Source organism: Musa acuminata, chromosome BXJ2-4 (assembly GCF_036884655.1).
Source record: "Musa acuminata AAA Group cultivar baxijiao chromosome BXJ2-4, Cavendish_Baxijiao_AAA, whole genome shotgun sequence".
In the NCBI taxonomy this organism is placed as follows: domain Eukaryota; kingdom Viridiplantae; phylum Streptophyta; class Magnoliopsida; order Zingiberales; family Musaceae; genus Musa; species Musa acuminata.
In genome coordinates this window covers 27,795,314-27,817,817 of record NC_088341.1, presented here as the reverse complement: position 1 = coordinate 27,817,817, position 22,504 = coordinate 27,795,314, and the positions used below count along the sequence as shown (strand labels likewise).

Here is a 22,504-nt window from a genome sequence, read left to right as displayed (position 1 = left end):
AAGGACAATTGGGCCAGAAAAGATATCCAGAAAAACCTAAATTAACTGACAAGTTTGCTGCTTTCCTTGCATGAATTTTCATCAGGAGCAGGACAATCTGGGCAACTGTTCAAATGTATAATATAAAAGGTCATATAAAATAATTAGTACATAGCAAAGTTGAGATGATAGCTTGCTGCTTTCCTTTGATTGATTTCATCAGCAGCAGGACAACCAACCAGCACAAAAGCAGGGCATCTTTCCAAAGGAACATCACGAAAAGGAAACCCTAAACCACACTATAGCCTTAAATAACAGGATTATGTGGACCAAAGTTTAATCTCCAAATGGCCTTTTAGAATCTACCTTCTACACAAACATGTGTATAGTCTGTAAATTATTTTTTCTTTTAATCATCTACTTTAACTTTTTAAAAAAATTATTAACCATCAATCTGTAAATTACTTATAATTATCTATATGAACAGGTAAACAGTGGGTTTAGCTTCTCATGATCTCTGTTCATCTAATAAGTTTTCCCTCGAATGAAGTGATCTTATAGGTAGAACTGGATGACTTGACTGCATACTCTCCTCTTCTTAATCTAACATGCTCTTGCAGGATTATAGTTTTGTTTCATGAGTTAATGACCAAAAATCATTGAATTTTCTAAAGGAGAAGATAATGCCTTTGTAATATATACTCAATTTGTTGCCACTTAAGTATTATTAGTTCATTGAAAAATAGTCCCACAAGAACAATCTTATCATTCTCACTATATTGATGAGTTATGGTGACTTCCAAATCTATTAGAGCTGGTGTCCTCCATTTACCTTGGATGAGTACAAGAGACAGAAGGAGACAAGCTAAGCTTTGCTTTGCATAGCTGACGCTTCTGTTGTCATCTGCCTTGCCATTCTCACGCAAGCTTCTTTCTTCTTCGCCTTGTCCTCACTGCTGCCTCCTTCCCCACCTTCCTTGAACTTGGCATATATGTCTCCTCTATAGAACGCCCAGGTTCGCCACACCAGGATCAGCATCGCAAGAACTCCGACGACCGTAACCGCCGTTATGATGAGGAAGGAGAGCCTGAAGCACCGTACCCCCATGCACGTCAACGACTTGGATGAAGAGGACGAGATCACGCCGGCGTTCTGCTTCGCGGCCTCCCGGTCGTACAGATAGCCGGCCACCCTCACGTTAAGTAGGTAGGAGGCCACCGGGCTGGCGAGGCCGCCGACGTTGTACAGCGTCGCGAAGTACTTGAGCCCGAACACCTCCGAGATGATGGCGAAGAGCAGCGGCATCTGCGCCCCGAAGCAGAAGCCGATGATCACGGACGCGATGTACAGCGAGCCGGGGACGCCGAAGGCGATGAGGAGGTAGCCGACGCAGGAGGGGGCCATGACAAGCGCGAAGAGCAGCGGGCGGGGGAACTTGTACCGGACGAGGAAGATCTCGGACGCAAAGCCGGCGGCCACCCTGCCCATGTAGTTCCATATGCTGATGAGGGAGACGAAGGTGCCGATGCTCCGGGTGGGGTAGCCCAACGACTCGCCGATCTGGCCCATGTTGTCGATGGCCGTCAGCGTGCCGCCGACGCCGCAGATGGTGGCGAAAAAGATGATGAGCATGTCGAGGCTCAGGAGCGCCTGGAGAATGGAGTAGTCCTCTCCTCTCTTGGGAGGCTTCACGGCCTCGATGATGCGTGCCAGTACCGGTTTCTTCTCGTCAGAGCTAATCGAAGGCAAGCTCGAGTCGACCTCGGTCGGTGCTTGTTCGGAGATCGTCTCCTTGTCGATGGTCACAGAGGGCGGCGGAGGAGTTTGGGGCACCATTTGCTTGTTCTGGTTGTAGACGTTGATCTCTTCTCTGATGACGACGACGAGGGGGAGGAAGAGGATGAGGAGGACGACGGCGGCGCTGACGCCGTACCCCGAGCGGGAGAAGGAAACCCTCTTTTGGACAATGATCACCACCATGAGGTAGGCGGCGAGGACGAGGGAGATGTAGAGGATGGAGCAGAACACCTTGAACTCGTTGGCCTGGCGCACCACCTTCATGATGCGGACGGTGGGGAGGAACAGGACGGAGATGGCCGCGGGGAGCCACGCGATGAGCAGCACGAGCGACGTGGAGTCGGTGCCGTAGAAAGCGAGGTAGAGCTGGGTGAAGATGGCGCCGCTGAGGCCGACGAAGCCCTTGAGGAGGCCGAGCACGATGCCGCGGCTCTCGGGGAAGTTTTTGACGGCAGCGACGAGCGCCGCGGTGTTGGCGAATGTACCCGAGTTGGCGCCGACGCATATGTAGAGGCACATCTGCCACACCTGGGTGTGGGCGAGGCGGCCAGTGATAGCGAGATAGATCATGAGGTAGCCGAAGAAGTTCATGGCGGCGCCCATGGCGAGGATGACCCAGGGAGGGGCGAGTTCGGCCAGGAGGCCGGAGACGATGCCGACGTTGGCGCCGAGATCCTTGAAGAAGGAGATGGTGTTGAGCGTCTCCTGGTTGTAGCCGAGGGAGGTCTTGATGTCCTTGGAGTAGATCGCGAAGATGTAGGTGGCGCCGGCGGTCGACATTACAAGGAAGGATGCGAAGGCCATGAACCACCGGCCGCGGACGACATGGCCGGCGAGGCCGAGGGACTCACGGGCCGACATCTTGCTGGGTGCGAGAGGGGAAGGCTCGGAGAAGAGTTCTGCTCGTGATCTATTTCTGGTGGGTGCTGCAGAAACAGGCTGGGTGAGGTGGTGGGGGAAGGAGAAGGCCGGCGAGCTTGCCTGCCGCAGAACAGACTTTGATCCATCAATCATTGCGAGTGTTATATAAACCGTGTGGAACGTGCGGTTGCGGACAGCGGTGGGGAATGCACGTGAGTCACTGGATATATTCGACCGTCCACTGCATAGTTATCAGAGCTGGCCAATGAATTAACTGTGGTTAGATGTTATCTATTTTAATTAATAATTTTAAATTAAAATATAGAATTTTAAATTAAAATTATATTTAATTAAAAATAAATAAAAATAAAATCAGTCGCATTGAATTTGATGAAAATAATAATTCCAACCTGTAATGAATATTTATCCATAATAAAGAAAAATACATGGTCGATACAGGAGTGATCAAATCAAATCAAGAATTAAGTGAGGCAAGGAGGATACATGGATAAAAGACGAAGAGAGAGAATATCGTAAAGAGAGTAATGATTTAGAGGTAAGTATTCTAAGAATCCTAATAGAAATTAAGTATATTAAGAATCCTAATAAAAATCAAATTAATTAAAGGACAAGGTTGGATAAAAATTGAAGTATGTAAGGAATACTCGTATAAATTGGAGTTTAATTATTCTATGTATCCTAAGATACTAATGAGAGAAAGACAGACAAAAATGTCATGCTTGAATTTATTAAAAATAAATTATCACTTAAAAATCTATTTTTATAGAAGATTTTTCTTTTCAATATCCTTGTCTTTACAATTTATCTTGCCAAGAAATCTTCTCCACCTCTCAAATATATTAAAAATTAATAGATTATTTTAAAATAGATATAAGACAAAAATATATCAATAATCACATATACTTATTATAGAAACCTTTAAAAATATAAAAATTATATTCAATACTCATGAAATATATTTAAATATTAATAATTTAATATAAAATAATAATATATCAATTCAATATGAAACTCATGTATCAAATGAATAATGATATCTCTTATGAAATAAATAAATTCATACATTAGTCATATATAATATATCTAGATGAAATACATAGTAACAAAGATATACATCATACTCGATAATAAACTCTGTTAATAACGAATGAAGAGATATATTTAATGGGATGAGTTTTATATTTTTCTAACAACAAACAAAGAGAACTCATATCGCACTTCTAATAATAAATAGAATGGTTTATCTTATCCTCTCAAGTGGAAGTACGTTCCTTCCAACAATAGATGGAGGAATCATCTAGTTATCTCATTTGATGACTCAATATCCATAAAAAGAATTATCTTACTTAATCTCGTTAGGAATATATAATCATTTATGATTATTTATTTATACTCATTAATATATTCATTCAATTATTTATATGTGCATTTAAAAAATAATATGATAAAATCATTCTTGATATATGATGTACTGGACTATGTCTACTAGTAACTTTGCATTGTGATAGACTCGTAACTCTTTCCATATCGTACACTTCTAATATTAATAATTCAATGTAGCTACATATATCACATAGTAATAATCATATTAATATTATCAACTTAATCTAAAAAATAATAATGAATATTAATTATTTTCAAATCATAACTTTGAATAAAACATTTAAGTTAACTAAATTATAAAGATACGAGGTATCAATATCTTAACAACTAGGCTGTATAGTGCTAGTCCAAAATGGATCAACCCACCCAAATCTTGGGTTGGTCACTAAGTAGCAGATTGGATTGAGGTGCAATGAGCTGGACAAAGGGGCAGCGACATGCCTAGCCTTAATCATAAAGTTAAGCGAGCCTAGCCTCATGGGTTGGGTCAAATTTTATTATTGATTTGGGCTATACTTGGCTCATGGGCTAGGTCATGTCTGATCATACAGACTGGATTATGCTTGATCACATGGGTTGGATTGTACTTAGCCACATGGGCTGGAGTATGCTTAGCTACATGAGTTGAGTCATGCTTGGCTACATAAGTTGGATTGTATTTGGTAATATAGGTTGGACCATACCTAGTCAAATAGGTTGAACCATATCTAACTATATAAATCGGATTGTATATGGTTATATGGTTTGGACCATGCATGACCACAAAAGTTGGGTCATACTTGACCACATGGGTTAGGTTGTGTTTAGCCACATGAGTCAAACTATACTTGATTACATAAGTTGGATCACGTTTGGCCACATGAGTTCGATCATGCTTGGCCATATGAGCTGGATAGTAGCTGACCACATTGTCACAGACAAACTTCTAAACAAGATGTTCGATGTAATGCTTATGTATGTCCGTGTCTTTTGGTATGTTCATTCTTTGCCTAGCATATAAAGGGACAGCCGAAGGCTTAATAGTCCCATTTTAGTTGGGTTTGGTGGCCGCTTTAGGCTTGTAAATAAAGGTTGTGTCATGTGGACACTAATGAGAGATTTTCGATCTGTAATGGACCATTTTGACCCTCTGTTGTGCAACTATTTAGAGCTTATAAAGTTTGTTTGTAATTTGCATTGTCTATGAAGTGTTTCCTGGAATGTTTGCTTGTGAATCCCGAGTAAGACATTTTCTTTAACCCATTTTCTCTTTTGTGGGTCCTAAGAGACCATGGGAGGCTTCAAGGAGGCTGACCTTTGCAGACGGACATGCAAGGGTGCCGCACGACTTAGGCAAAACCAGCTAAGTCTGTGACATATGGTATCAGAGTGGGACAAGCACTTATAGAAACACTTAGCATGCAAACGTGGGGGACCTAGCGGGGTTGTGTTGAGGGCAGTTAGCACATGTGTGAACATTTGGGGAAAAACGAGCATAGAGACGTAGGGAAAAGGAGTCGCTCAGAGGAGCGAGCATATGAGATTGGCATTCAGAGGAATGACTAATCCTTCGCGCAAGAGGCACCACGAGAACAGGCAAGCTTGGAAGAATGCGAAGCGCATAAAGGTTGGGATGGCTGAGTTTGAGCTACGGCTCAATGTTGACAACTATACTTGATGATGCTCAAGGCAAGCAAGGCGCTTAGTAAAGGATGAGACCATGTAAGGTGGAGTAAGTTGCTCAGCGACCGAAAGAGTTGTGCAAAGCTTACATAGGTGAGGGGAATTACTAACTCAAAGAATTTGGTACTCATACATGGGCTTGTATGCGGACGATGGAATGTTCGCGGCCATCCTAAGGCGACCGAAACTCGGCCCCATGGAGCATTGAAACTTTCTCTTCGGCATGTGAAGGATACATCCGTAGAAAGCTGAAGAGTGCAACAAATTCAGCATATTGCTAGGCCTTAAGTGGTGCAGCGGGGGCTGTATTGACGTGGAGTCGCAATCTAACAAGTGCGTTTGCAGGAGGCAGAATAATGCATAGTTTGTTTAGCAAATCGGAGTAGTCCAAGGGGATGATGGTCTCCGAAACGAAGAGAGATGTTACTCCAACGGGACAGTTATCCAGGAGGGATAAGTCCCAGCACTCTAGAGAGAGAATCATGTGGGACGGACCTCACGTGTTGAGGAGTAGTACCTCAACAAACAACAACTCCACGAAGCTTAATGGACTAAGCAAGCGGCGAGGAGTCGTCGCATGATCTCGCTCGAGAGAATGCATTGATGGATGCATTGAGAGATCAAGTGGGGGAGCGACCCAGAGCAACACAAATGAAGGCACACTTGGAGTCGATATGGAGATCGGACTCAAGAGAGGGTTGACCCATGGAATGGTGGGCGCGAGGGCCACCATCAACTCAATGCAAAAATGAGGAGCGGAGCAACTTGGGTGTAACTTGGCGAAGTACCCAAGCCGCATAAAGGGAGCCAGCATAGAAGATGGAACATGGAGCGGAGGCACAGTGCTTTCCTTGGACAGAGGTCAAGGACATGGACTCTTGTAGAGGCAAGAGCAGGATTATGTTGTTCCATGGGTCCTCCATTCTGACGGAGCAGACTCATCTTGTATGGTGCCAAAGATGAAGGGAGCTTCTGGGCACATGCACCTTATCTCGAAAAAATATTTGATGGAGGAACTAAGGTGACTCAAATTGCGAAGGCGAAGTTGGGTTTAGAAGGCCTTGGCATGGGGCAAGAGGACATGGAGGCGAGTACTCTTGAAGAATATGCCATAGTATTGCCATTCAAGTTGCCATGAAGGAAGCGGTGTGCAGCGGAAATTATGCTGGTAGGGGTAAAGGCCTAGGATCCAGACAATGGTGCACTAATTGTAGTGAAGTCAGGGGACTTCGAGAGCTACTAGGTGACGGACTGTCCTAGAGCGGTGCTTCATCTAGGTGTGACCTAAGAGTGGGTGGATGAAGGTCGATTGCCAAAGGAGCGAACAAAATCGAAAGTGGAAGAGTCCCTGCGATGTATTAGTAGAGGCCACACATGGAGGGATCACAATTGGAGTTTATCCCATAAGGATCATAATGCAATAGAGATGTCACCAGGAGGCGACATGGTGCAGCGGATCGTGGTGGAACAGTTCGTGGCAATGCGATGAACACGACATAGTCCCATGAGGGACTAGATCATACGGAGGTATGATCGGGAGCCACTGAAAGCTCCACTTCGGTGAACAACACAACGGCAAGAAGGGCTATGGATTCAAGGAGTGAAGGCTATGGTACCGCAGAGGCGGGTCTTCTATGCGTGCATCAAATTTTGCATCGAATGAAAGCCTTGGTCATCAGCATATGGGGGCTGTGTTCCACCAAGGGAAAAGTTTGAATGCAAGTACCAGTGAGTCCCATGGGAGGGACTTGATCATATATAGGTATGATCGAAGCAGTTGGAGAGTTGGACTGCTCCAGAGCTCATATTCGCTTAAGGGAGCCCGGCAAGTTAGATGACAAGGTCAAGTAAGCGAATGTTGCTACCAAGGAAGCTAAGGAGAACAAAATTGGTGCAAACCCTACAACGTGATGGCAGATACCATGCATGGGAGTTGCAATCTGTCTTTCCATCGACCAAAAGGGAGCTGCTTGGAGAACACAAAGGTGTTGAAGCAGAGGGTCGAAAGGGGCGAGGAAGCGACGATGAGTCCAAAGGGACATAACTACCCAAAATCAAGCATTAGTTAGAATGGAGGTGGACTCGAATGAGTGCCACAGAGACATATCTACTGATCATGAAGAAAAGGGATGTAGATGCAAGGCGATGGATAGTAGGGCCATGGGCATGGCAGCGCCATAGTATCGCAGAGGCGGGACTTCCGTGAAAGTCATTGATCCCTTGCTCTCATGGAGGGAGAGCGCTTGGTCATTAAAAGGGGCCGAGGAGGTGGAGCATGCAGAGGCAAACTCTAAGTACCGAGACAAGGCTAAAGGGTAGAGGCCAAGGAACTTCGTAAGACCGGTGTTAACAAGCTTCTCATCAAGATAGCCGAAAGTGAAGGACTTCGGGTCATGCAAGAGTGCATGACCAAGGAATGAAGCAGGAAGTACACGGTGCTGTACCTTTGCTACTCAGTGGAGTAGGCGACAGGGTTGATGGAGAAGATGGGACAATTCCAGAGGCGACCAAATCTATTAAAGAATTACTCCAAGTTGGGGTGAAAACTTCCTGCATTCCAAAAGTTCGATGGCATTGAGAATGTGAATCACAGTAACTAACTCAACGCAAGGAGTGCAAACACTTCAAGTTCTTCAGAAGTGTGAGCAAAGAGCAGGCGAAGGCCAGTAACTAGCTCGATGTATAGAGTACAACATCGAGGAGGCAGGCGAAGTCAAGTGACCTTTGCCTTCTTAACCCTTAAGAGAATGGGAGAAATCGAGTACCCTAATTCTCTTATCTATTCAGCAGAGGAGCTCTGCACAGGTTTAAAGACCCTTTGAAGATATTAGAAGACAATAGTTGTCAAATCCCCACCATTGGTAATTAGTGCTACTGAGAGTAGAGTATCCGTCTCATTTCCTAACAGAATACCAATCGAAAGCGAAAGTGATACGAATCTACTTTGAAGTGACAATTAAGTGAAAGAAGAGTCGATGAGCAAATTTTGTCGAGGAATGACCAAAAGCTTTGAAAGTTTGCGAGACGATGCTCGTTAAAGCTCCAACAAGCATCCACCCAGTTCAAGCAACATGAGGCATTTGAGAGACTGGCGGATAGTAACGATGGTCTTTTCCTTCATCTGGAGGATCTGCAGGAATCAACAAGGATCAACATAGCTCAGCCAACCCCATACTAGAGTTAGAGTCATTGGTGAGTTGAAGCGACGGATCAAAGGTTCGACTACTCAAAAATAGCAGTGGAGAGCAATTGGGAGCCAGGAGGCACATTGCAGCTGGAGCAGAAGATTGAAGACTCAGCAAAGGCGAGGAGTTACAGTGTCAGCAAAGGCTTCAACGAGGATGTCGAAGCAATAAGTGGGCAAGAATGTCACGGACAAACTTCTAATCAGGATGTTCGATGTAATGCTTATGTATGTCCGTGTCTTTTGGTATGTTCATTATTTGCCTAGCATGTAGAGGGATAGCCGAAGGCTTAATAGTCCCATTTTAGTTGGGTTTGGTGGTCGCTTTAGGCTTGTAAATAAAGGTTGTGTCATATAGACACTTGTGAGAGATTTTCGATCTGTAATGGACCATTTTGACCCTTTGTTGTGCAACTGTTCAGAGCTTGTAAAGTCTATTTGTAATTTGTATTATCTATGAAGTGTTTCCTGGAATGTTTGCTTGTGGATCCTAAGTGAGGCATTTTCTCTAACTCGTTTTCTCTTTTGTGGGTCTTAAGGGACCATGGGAAGCTTCGGGGAGGCTGACCTTTGCGAACGGACACGCAAGAGTACCGCACGACTTAGGCAAATTCAGTTAACTCCGTGACATCATGCCTAGCTGCATAGAGTGGACTATATATGACCACATAGGCAAAATTATATTTAGCCATATGAGTTAGGTTATACTTGACCACTTAAGTTAGATGCTTGGCTATATGGGCTAATCAAAATGATCAACTTCATTAAATCAAACATGAGTTATGAAATACTTAAAATATTATAGAATAATAATTTAAACTTGAACAAAATATAAGTATTTCATTAGAAGTTTCAATAATACAAATATTAATTTATTAAAATAATTTTTTAATTCTATTTTTAATGAATCAAATAATATAATAAATTCATGATTTTATATTTAAAAACTAATTAAACATAAAAAATCATATAATTCATTGAAACAAAGATATATCGATATAAATAAATTAAAATTATTATTTAATTAAAAATAAAAATTTAATAATTAAATCAATCTTAAGATTCATTTAAGCTTAAGAGACCATTATATGTCAATATTATCAATATTAAATTAAATAAAAATTCTAACTCCATGTTTCAATAATCATTATTTTTTAATCATAAAATTTTAAAATTAAAATATAATTATGCATCATAAATATTATAACAATTCTAATATCAAAATTTTCAAAATATGAATCAAAATTAACAAAAAAAAAAGAAAAAAAAAGGATCCTATCTCTTCTAATGAATTTTCTAGCCTGGAATCTTCTCCACCGGGATCTTATCCTCAATCCCCTTGCTGCAAGACTCGTGAGAAATGGGCGAGAGGGAGAGAAGATGAGCTCTCCCTAAATGATAGGAACACATTTAATTTTTATATGTAATTTATTTTTATATTGTTTTCACACACAAAAATAGAATTATAACATTTATTTTTTATAGTGTACACACAATAACAGATTTCAAAATAATTAATTCATAAAACTCATATCACTCTTTAAGAAATAGATCAATTAATAATTTTGATTATTTAATTAATTAGTTGATTAACTAAATTTTTTATTGGCCTACACCATTAAGAAAATCAATTTTAATAATTTTCTTAACAATGTTAGAGTATAATTAGAATAAATTAACACATTAATTATGGTTATTTAATTCACGATACCGGAGGAAAATATTCGGTCATTACCAAAAAATAACACTTGATACATCTAGAGTTTTTTTTTTTTTGACAAATATAGAGAAATTAAAGAAAAAAATTAAAGGGGTTGAAGAGTTAACTCAAGAGATAAATTTATTTTTATATTTAATTATTTTTATACAATGAAAAATATAAAGAGGGCATCAGTTTTTCTGATTTATACTTGATCGCTGATTCTCTATAGTTTCATTGGTTTCAAGATAGTCTTCTATACACAAAATGCACATTTCTTAAACCAATCGAGACAAGGAATTAAAAGGCTGGTCCCGTGCAGTGCATGAAGATGAGTCAACTGAGCTGAAGCAATGCCTTCTTCTTGATGAGGTCTTGGTCCCGTGAAGCAACATGACAAGGATGGGTTTGTCTCATCTTCAGATTCCAACCCAAACCCAGAAGAAGAATATAAATTCTTTGCTGTTCTAATCTTGCTGTTCTTCTACCAATTAAAACTTCTCCTTCGGCTCAGCAGGTCTTTGTGGAGAATATAAAACTGATCACATGTCTTGTAAACATGATTTGCCCTTCCCAAAAGACAAAAAAAAAAAAAAGGATTATGGCCTTTAATTTAGGCAGATAAAACCTCCCTTCATTGTTCTTTATCAGTTGAAAGCACTCGAACACTTGTGTCACTTTCTGGAGACATTAAATTTCCACCAACTCTAGATAAGGGTTTCTGGTGAGTGGGCATTTATGAGGTTCTTTGTGACCCGGAGAAGGAAGCAGTGGAACAAATTGGCATTAGTATATCTCAGTAATAACAATGACAAAAGATCCACAAAGCATTACATGGAACTCTTTCTTGACGGTGTTAAGATAATAATTATGAGTAATCATCGACTCAAGAAGAATGAGACAGACAGACACAAATGCGTGATCATTATGCTTTCTATCAGATTAATTATTTTTATCTCTTATAGAAAAAAACTTAAAGCAAAATACTTGATAACATGATGGTGATCCCAAATAATCAAGATATTATTATTTTGTTATTATTGTATACATGTGAAGGATAAGTTTCGAGTCTGATTGATTCCCACATACTTAGTCTTTCTAATATCATTCCTGGGATATTAAAGTATCCATTAATTGTGTTTAGGACGGATATGGAAGGAAGACAAATAGGATGTTTGATTGGAGAAAGATTTAGATATTGCATAGTCAATCGGATTCAAGGACAAACTCAATGAAATCTATCCGTTGTCATCTTATACCTCCACCTTTGATGCCATTAATGAGAGGAAGAAGGTAATAACAATTTTGATGCTTAGATCATGGATTACTTTGCATTTAGGGTTTTCTTTTATTGATTAGACGCTTTATCTTCAGAAATTAATTGGTTTTACTAGACATGACTCATAAAAGGCATTGAATACCCATCCCATTTATCTTTATTTGGCGAAATTTTATATTTATATATATATATATATATATATATATATATATATATATTATATTGGGGATCGATTTATCTTTCCACATTAACAACAAAGTGTTTTTTTAATCTCTTCTTTTCATAGAAGTGCATTAGGGCTGCAGTTTAACTGCAACCTGGAGAACTAATGAGCTCTATCCTAATCTGCTAAAGGCAAATGGAAGAAGATAGATAACACAGTGGGGGTGGGGGTTTGAACCTCAGATAAATGTTGCACGACTACCAAACCAACTCCAAAGTGATGGGAATTAACATATTTTTGCAGCAACATCCACCATAACTTTCATAGTGCTTCTTGATACATTCATTTGTGGATTCCACCTTTGTGCAGCATGTTCCAAAAGCTTTCCTTTGTGCAGCATGTTGGTGACATATCCTTTTCGGTAGCTCAATAGCGGTGTTTCTTTCCAAGAGAAAAGTGGAGGCATGTTGCAATGTAGACAAACAGTGGAGAAAGTGTAGTTGACTTCTGCCTGAAGAGATTAGGATTTGAAGGCTTCCAACTGACTTGTCTTTTTCTTGAAGTCTTTGGTGGGTTCACAAACTTCATGCGGAAGATACACTCGAAAAATTGGAGCAGGCTGTGATTAGGTGATGATATCTTGACCAATCTTTGTGATAGCGTCAAAAATGACCATCAATCTAATGCGAGAGTTGATTTGATCAATCTCTGTGTTAGCGTCAAATGACCATCAATCTCGTGCAAGAGTTGACTTAAATTGACCAATCTTTGTGTTAGCGCCAAAAATGATCATCAATCTCATGCGAGAGTTGACGTAACTTGATTCATTTTTTAAATATTTTCACGCCTAAAAAGTGGATGTCCTTACATGTCTTTAGGATGTATCAAGGTATATTCGACAAACCTCCTGTTGAAGAGTTTGGAGGTGAATGCATACCTATTTACATACTCTAAGTTGATATTTTAGTAGGAAATATTCTCTTTTGGATGCCATATTGATTGGACACGTTTAGGGGGTGCTAAATCATCAACATGCTAATTAAGCAAAGGTCTTCAAGAATTATCTATATAATAACGTTAGACAAAAGAGATACATGAGAGCACTCTCATTAGGTATTTTTATTTATACCATTTATTAGAAATTTTAATATCAACAATAGAAACATAAGAAAACTAATGTGAAAATAAAAATTACTTACCTTTAGTCATTATTGTCAAGAATTTCAGTTTCTCTTTGTATTTTGGCATTTCTCGACTCATAGCTCACACTTTAGATGATATAGAAAATCCTTTAGACTTGAGAAAGATATAAAATTTAAGCATCAAAACTCACGTTTATATAGACATTCTCCCATCAAAAATATTTATTATCACCAATTTCATAACATTCAAGAATTAATTCAAATTTGTAACGTTTGAACCATAATGAAGAATTTTAATGATATTAAATAAAATATTTAATAATAATGGTTGTATTTAGAATGAAAAACTAAAATAATAAATGAAAAAAATGAATGATGAACTTAATGAGAACGGTTATATTCTCTCACTTGGTCCATACGTTTAGCTTGATAATTTGAATTAATCTTAATCAAATAATTTTCTTAAAAAATAAATATATGAATCATAGCAATAAGTCATTTAAGAGTGAGTATTATCATCCATGTATCATGATGTATTTAGTTTCTTAATCTTAATGTGGTAATATTACTTAATGAAGAAACCTTATGTTTATTCTTGGTCCAGTACCAATATATTTTCTCAAATTAATGTGCATATGAATGAGAAAATATCACCATATATATAAGAGTTTCAATATAATTACAAAGTGGAATCACCATTTTCTCTACATGATCGTTGAATTTCAGAGGTGGCATGCCTTTAGTCAAAGGATCAGCAATCATCAATTTAGTACTAATATGCTCAATGACCACTTTTTTTTTTTTTTACACGTTCTCTTATGGCTAAATATTTAATGTTGATGTGTTTACATCAACTTCTATTTTTATTATTTTTATTTATAAAAATAGCAGTTGAATTATCGTGAAAATTTTTTAATGGCCTAGAAATATAATCCATGATTCTAAGCCCAGAAATGAAACTCTTGAGCTATACACCATTTGAAGTAGCATCAAAATAGGAGATAAACTCAGCTTCCATGATAAAAGTAGCAACAAAGGTATTCTTTGTGCTTCTCTAAGAAATAGCTCCACTAGCCATCATAAAAATATTTCCTGATGTTGATTTACGAGAATCAACATAACTGATGAAGTCTGAATCCGAGTAACTAATCACATCCAGATTATATGTATCTTTATATATAAGTATATAATTTTTGGTTTATTATAGATACCTCATCGCTTTCTTTACAACTCTTCAATGGTCTATACCTAGATTACTCTGATATCGACCTAGCATCTCCACAACAAATGTAATATCAGATCTAGCATAGACCTGAGCATATATAAGGCTTCCTACGACAGAAGCATATAGGATATTTTTCATTGATTCTCTCTCAAGGTTGTTCTTTAGACATTGGTTCAAATTGAACATGTCACCTTTCACAATAGGAGCAACACTTGGTGAATAATCCTTCATCTAAAATTTTTCTAAAAGTTTATTGATATAGGTTTCTTATGATAGACCTAAAATGCCTCCAGGTCTATCTCTGTGGATATTAATACCAATGACATAAGATGTTTCACCCATATCCTTAATGTCAAAATTTTTAGAAAGAAATTGTTTCACCTCATGCAAAAACCCTTATCGTTGGTTACAAGCAAAATATTATCTACTTATAAAATAAGAAAATATATTTTACTCACATTGACCTTCTGGTATATAAATTGATCTATGAGATTTTCAATAAATTCGAATGAAGAAATCACTTCATGGAATTTAAAATACCATTGACATGAGGCTTATTTTAACCCGTATATAGACTTCTTAAGCTTACAAACCAAGTGTTCACCAACACTAGAGGAGAAACCTTTAGGTTATTTCATATAAACCTCTTCCTCTAGATCTTCATTAATAAATATCGTTTTTATATCCATTTGTTACAACTCAAGGTCAAAATGAGCAACCAATGCAAAAATGATACGAAGAAAATCTTTCTTAGATATAGTAGAAAACATTTTCGAATAATCTATTCCCTCTTTTTGAGTAAATTCTTTTGTAATAAGTCTTGCCTTGTATCTCCTAATGTTGCATAACGAATCTTTCTTAGTTTTAAAGACAATAGCCTTTGCTTCATTAGGTAACTATATAAGATCCTAGATTCTATTGCTCTTTATGGAATTCATCTCCTCTTTCATGACATTGTGCCACAAATTTGATTCTTTGTAACTTATGACCTGTGAAAAGGTTTTATGATTATTTTTTGCTCCAATATTATAGTCAAACTCTTATAGATATACAATATAATCATTAGGAATTGTTGATTTTTTATTTCTAGTAGATCTTCTTAATGTTGTACCAATGTTTCCCTGAGAAACTTATGGTTCAACTAGTTGTTCAGGAGCTTGTTGCAATTCTTGAATTGTTTGATCTATTAGAATACAATTAGCAACTTGTGGAATCTCAATGATTAATTTTTCAACACCAGCTTATACTTGAGGAGTGCTATGAACTATAACCAATCTATCATTTGATGTGGAAGGTTGAGATTCTATATAATCATATGCAGAAACTATGTTCCTGAATTGATCGCTCCCACTGATCATGTCATCCTCAAGAAACTTAGCGTTTCTTGATTCCACAATCCTAGTTGTGTGAGATGGAAAATAAATCTTGTAACCTTTGAACTTTTTAGCATATGTAATGAAATACCCACTAATAGTCCTTGGGTTCAGTTTTTTCTCTTGTGGATTATATATCGTAACCTCAAACATGCATCATCCTCAAATGAACATATGTTGTAAACTCGATTTTCAACATTTTCATAATTCAAACGATGTCTTTAGGACAGCTTTGGTTGGAACTCGATTTAATATATACATAGTCGTTTTTAGTACTTCAATCCACAAGAATTTAAGAAGATTAGAGTTGCTAATCATACTTTGCACCATGTTTAATAATATTCGATTTCTTCTTTTTGTAACACCATTATGGTCTCGAGAACCAGGCATAGTGCATTGGGCAATAATCTCATGTTCTTAAAGAAACTTAGCAAAAGAACTAGGTGCTTGTCCATTTTCAATATATCTACCATAATATTTTCTACCTCTATTTGATCTCACAATTTTAATTTACTTACCACATTGGTTCTCAACTTATTATATATATATATATATATATATATATATATATATATATATATATATAGTGAGTTATCATCTATAAAAAGGAGATGAAGAATTTTTGATCATGTGTGTCTATGTCTAGATAACATTCATACTGATAACATATATCAGTATGAATGATTTCTAATATGTTTGAACTCCTATTAGTACTTTTTTGGACTTGTTGGTCTGCTTTCCCTTAATATAGTTCACACTAAAATTAGTAAAATCAAGAATACTAAGTACTCCATCATTAATTAATCTCTTAATTCTCTCTATGGAGATATGTCTTAATCTCTGATGCCATAACATAGAGGAGTTGTCATTAATATTATACCTTTTAGTACCAGTGTGAATATGTATTGAACTTTGAGTGTCATCATTTTGTAAGAAAATATGATAAATTTCATCAAACAAAATATCTTTCCCAACATAATCAGATTTATATAATAAACGAAATGATATGTCTTGAAAATTAAAAAAATATCCAACTAGTATGAGTCTGGAAATAGAAATTAAGTTTTGTGAGAAACTTAGTACATAAAATATCTTTTTTAATTTTAAAACAAAATCATTACTTAAAATTAAAATGCATGTTCCAATTGCCTCCATATATAAGCCAATCTTACTACCTGATAAGATGCTTTGCTCACTTCCCACTAGCTTCCTTAGGTTTTGCATACCCGAGTTTACAATATGAATTGTTGATCTAGAGGCAATCCACTAGTTGTTAATATTAACATTAATCATATTATATTCATAACACACAAACAAGGTTGGTTTACCTTTCTTTTTAAGTCATTGTTAGAATTTCGTATATTCCTTCTTCATGTGTCCCTTCTTTTTACATAAGAAACACTTTGCTTCTTTCTTGATATCAGCTTGGGGTAGTATTTTACCTTTTTCCTGCTGATTAGTTTTCTGATTGGCTTGATTTTTGTTAGTTTTATTCTTTTCATGAGTGGTTGCCACCAATATACTATCACCCAGCTCCATTACTAGCCTCTTTTTTACTTGAACACATACGGTTATTAATTTATTGATTGATAATTTGTTCTATGTGTGTTGTATGAAATCTTAGAAGACCCGTATTAATGTGGAAGGGTGTTCAGAATATAGTATACTGAGAAGGATTCTGACATATTAATCTCGAGTTTATTAAGTTGAGCTATAATATCTCGCATTTACATTATATGCTCATGCACACCATTTATGTTGGTGAGTCTAAGGGATGAGAATTTCATTATTAAGATACTTGTTAGTGCCTTTTTGGAAGTGAGGAATTGCTCATTGATAGTTTATAGCAAGTCTTGGACCTTTTCATGCTAGTCAACAAAACCATGTATGCCAGCAATTATCTTAGTCTTAGTAAACATCACGCTGAGCCGATTGGATTGCTCTCATCGCTCATATAACGCGACCTCAGTTGCAGTACTAGTATTAGTGACTATAGGTAGTTCGTATTTCCTAATAGCATAATCAATATCCATCCACTCTAAATGGAGGAGAATCCTCTCCTTCCATATCTTATAGTTATCACCTATAAGTTCAGGAATGTAACATCGAATATCAAAAAAATTAATAGTTTGAGAAACTACATAAAATCAAACATGTTTATATCAGGCTTAATATTCTAAATTACATGTTTTACTAATGTGAAACATGTTAAAAGATGAATCTCATGACATAAAAATTGTTTGTGGACTAAATTTTTAATTCAAATAGATTTAAACAGTCTTTATGATAAAACTATTAAATTATATTCTAATTCATAATCCATATGGATAACAATTATATGAATATAATAAAAGATCTTGTGGGATAATAATTATTATATTAATATAATCAGTCACAATATTATGTCTAATTTGTTATGTGATTCTTATTTTAACTTTATATATAATTTTAATTAATTAAGGATGCTATGGTTAATTCCTAATTAATTAAGATTATATGAGTCACTAGATATTTTGAACATATAAAATTGACTCATAAGCGAATTAATATAACCAAATATTTATACATATGAGCATTTTACCAACTAAAAATACTGAAAATGTTATATTCACATGATTTTCAACATTAAATATATCAAAAATTTTAAAAAAATCGAAATCAAACCATATTTATGGTATAAAAATGAAAACTCTTTCATATCAAAGCAAAGGTTAATCGCTCTAATACCAACTGTTAGAAATTTTAATACCAAAATATGTTTCTAAACCATTATAATAGAAACACAAGAAAACTAATGTGGAAACGAAAATTACGTACCTTCGGCTATTATTGTCGAGAATTTCAACAACGATTTCTCTTTGTATTTTTGGCACTTCTAGGCTCAAAACTCTCACTTTAGATGAGGTAGGAAATTCTTTAGACTTGAGAGAGATATAGAGCTTGGACCAAAACCCTCGCTTATATAGACGTTCTTCCATCAAGAACATTTATTATCACCAACTTCGTAATGTTCAAGAATTAATTCAAATTTATAATATTTAAACTATAATAATTTTTTTTAATAGTATTAAATAAAATATTTAATAATAACAGTTATATTTAGAATGAAAATTAAAATATTTAAACTATAATAAATAATAAAATGAATGATGAACTTAATGAGAATAGTTACACCATCCACGGGAGTGTCGGACATAACAAACAGATCAAAGCATTTTATTATAAGCAAAAAATCTCAGATATCCTTGATCATGAGACATATAATTGTCACTAAGTTCTAAAGAATCAATTGATTCATGGTCAAATCGATGTATTTTATTACAATTTTGACTAAGCGAGGGATCACATAATTGGTTGAAGATCACGAGGCGTTTCGAATAAAACCACTCTCTTTTTTAATTGATTAAAATTAGTTGTTGGATCCATCAGGACATGTCAACTTGCTCATATATTAAGTATTAGAAAATAGAATACATACGAGTGCATTGGGGTTTTTTGACTTAACTATCCATATAAGAACTATTTGTTGGAGACATGTAAAGGTGCCGATGTATATTAATTTGAATTGCTTATGTAGAGAGTGTCTGATATAAGAGACACACAAGTTTGTCGAGACATATTGATTTAAATTATATGCGTGAGGTATAATGCCAATTTCAACTTGAATTATCCACGTGGTGAGTGTAAGATATGCTAACTTGAATTGCTTGTGATAGAGTATTTAACATAGAAGATGTGGACATGAATTTGGAATATCACCTATGATCACATGATGTTTAGGGATGTCTAACGGATCTGGTAGAGTAGGGGAGTACCTTTCCATCCTTGTCCCTGTCTCATCCCTATCTCATTCTCCATTTAGACGAGATAGGGGCATGAATGAGGAATCCTTATTTAGGGTGGAAACTCATGAGTTCATGTTCTCCTAACTAATTCATTATATTTAAAAAATTAATCTCTTAACAAAACTAATTAATAGTATTAAAATGTATAAATAATATTAATATTTATAAAATTTATATATTAAATAATATTTAAATATAAAATAATAATATTTATTAATATAGTATCATCTGATTCAATCAAACTAAATAACTGATAATTAACTTTGAATCGATTCAAGCTCATCCTCGACTGATTCGTTTAGCATTTAGACTCAACATATTGGTCCATATGTTATGGGGGCAGGTAACTTTCTTCCCCATCCCATTCTCATTTATTTTTCATCAGGGACCGGTACCGAGTATAATTGACGCCTCTGAAGCCACGGAGCCGATACGGAGCAAAGCCACCATGGACACGACGTGGAGGGCAGCATAGCGTGGGCAGCAGTAGCGGCGGCAGAGAAGGAACCGGACATGGACAAAGCCGCTAACATGACGTTGAGTGAAGGCTACGTTGACTGAAGCCACATGCAAAGATTTGGCGTGACATCGAGCGAGGTTGCGGACACGACATGGAATGACGATGAAGCATGGGCAGTGGTTGCAGCAAGCGTGACAATGGATGAAGCCACGTACACGATATTGGGCGAAGCCGTGGACACGACGTCAAAACAAACCCAGGAGTGAAACTGCGGTTGTGACGTCAAGCGAGGCCACGGTATTTAGCAAAGTCGTGGATGCAACATCGACCGAATCTGCAAGTGAAGCTATGGACGTGACATCGAGCGAAGTCGCAGCTGCAATGTCGAGCGAAACTTTGGGCGGCACCATGTGGGCAGTACTAGGAAGTATCGACGATGGGTGGCGGCATCAGATGCGGTTGTGAAGGTAGCCGCGATGGGCGACGGCGTCGGCAGCTGCCGTAGTGCCAGAAGCATTGACTGTGGTGGCAGCAACGATAGGCGTCGGCAAAGACAATGGTGACGTTGGCAGAGGCTGCGGTTGCAGCAGCGGAAGGTCACAACAACGGTGATGAGTCGTAATGCCATTCGAAGGCGTGTGTAGATTGGACGGCGGCCGGTTGATTTAGACAGGTTGGGCTATCGTTGATCTATCCTTGGGGCCCTAGGCGGCGACAAATCGAGCAGCATGGCATGAGGAGTGCAGCATCAATACGTACCGGGACAAATCAAGCCATTGACTTGCCCTTGGGGTTGGCAGGGAGGGGAGAAACACTCCATCGCGACCATCTGAACCAGATCTGGCAAGAAGCGGTGACGCTCTGCTTGGGCGGCCATGACGGTGAGGAGGAGGCTGCAACCAGCCCCAAAGAGGGCTCGAAGCACGCTACAGCGGCCATGGATGCCAATAACTGTAATTTGGCCGGTCATCGGCGGTGACTAGCGATGGAGGCGCGACTGACTCCGCATCATGATCGACATGGAGGCACAACTTACTTGATGTTACGGATAACGTGATGATGCGACTATCTTGGCATTGAGACAGACTTGCATTGCGATAGACTTGGCATCGAGATTGATTTAAAGGCAGGACTAACTCAAGGACTTACCGACTCCATGGTGCTACCGATGGTGGCACCAAGATTGGTTGGACTCATGACAGACTTGACGACATGACTGACTTGAAGGTAGAGCAGACTTAGAGGCATGATTGAGTTGATCGCATAGCCGACTTGAATGTGCGTTCAGCTTGATGGTGCAACCTACTTAACGATGCGATCGAGTCAGCATTGCGACCAACTTGGAGGCATGATCGACTTGAAGGCATGGCAGACTTGGAGGCTTGGCTTCCTTGGCATCATGAGCGCCTTGTAGGCGCAACCGACTTTACATTGTGGTCGTCTTGACGACGTGGCTGATTTGTCATTTGGTTGTCCTGATGGTATATGGCCGACTTGACAGTGCAATTGTCTTAACAGTGGTTGACTTGATGATGTGAATCGAGTATAATGTCATTTTGACGGTGTGGCTGTCTTTGCAGCATGGCCAATTTCACGATCTAGTCATCTTAACGACACGGTTGACTTATCGGCATGACCATCTCGACAATGTGGCGACGTGATCATCTTGACATGGTTGACTTGAAAAATGATCGTTAATCTCATGAGAAAGTTGGCTCGACTTAGCCCACTTTTTGAATGTTGTCGCGCCTAAAAACTAAATGTTCCCTAAGTACATCTAAACTGGCTGCCCTTCCTCGACTCGCCTCCTTGAGAGCGGAATCCTACCGAGTAGAACAATTTTCGATCCAACAAAACTGTACTGGAAGCGTGTCTGGTAAGATCCTGCTTAATTCAGCAAAAAAAAAATGAAACAGAAGAATGAATCTATCAGTGATTTGAATGCAGCAAGGTAAGTCCATGAGATGTGAATTAATCTTAATATGTTCATTTACAAGTGCCAAATCAATAAATGATACAGCAGAAATGTTGTTGCTTTTTATCCAAGACAAAATGAATACTCATCCAGAAGCTTCACAGGTAGTACAACGATGCTGAAAACATAAACAAGCTTCTCGAGTCACCTAAACTCAAAATTTCTGTCAGACTCTCTCCAAAGGGTTGAACAAACCAATTATTCCTTCAACCTTTGGCTACAAAACAATGAGCATGGATGCTGATCGATGGTAGGTCTTTTTACTAGATGAAGATCGTTTCATGAAGAAGAAACTTGTTTTCTTGTCCTAAACTCTGAATTATGTCCTCCGAGTTATGATTTTGGTATAAATGTAATGAACATGTTAATTAGACAATTGCACATCGATTTCATTAGAAATCCTGTCAAGCAGTCTTAGTAAACATCTTTAATTTCCATGTATCAACCCCTCAGAG

General features: G+C 37.9%; 1 protein-coding gene across 1 annotated transcript; it reads right to left on the bottom strand.

Annotated features, from left to right (window-relative positions):
- Positions 1-676: 676 nt before the first annotated feature.
- LOC103981971 (uncharacterized) lies at positions 677-2,806 on the bottom strand. The gene has a single exon (XM_009398752.3). The coding sequence runs from the start codon at positions 2,789-2,791 to the stop codon at positions 845-847; it is 1,947 nt and encodes a 648-aa protein (XP_009397027.3). The 5' UTR covers positions 2,792-2,806; the 3' UTR covers positions 677-844.
- Positions 2,807-22,504: the final 19,698 nt, after the last annotated feature.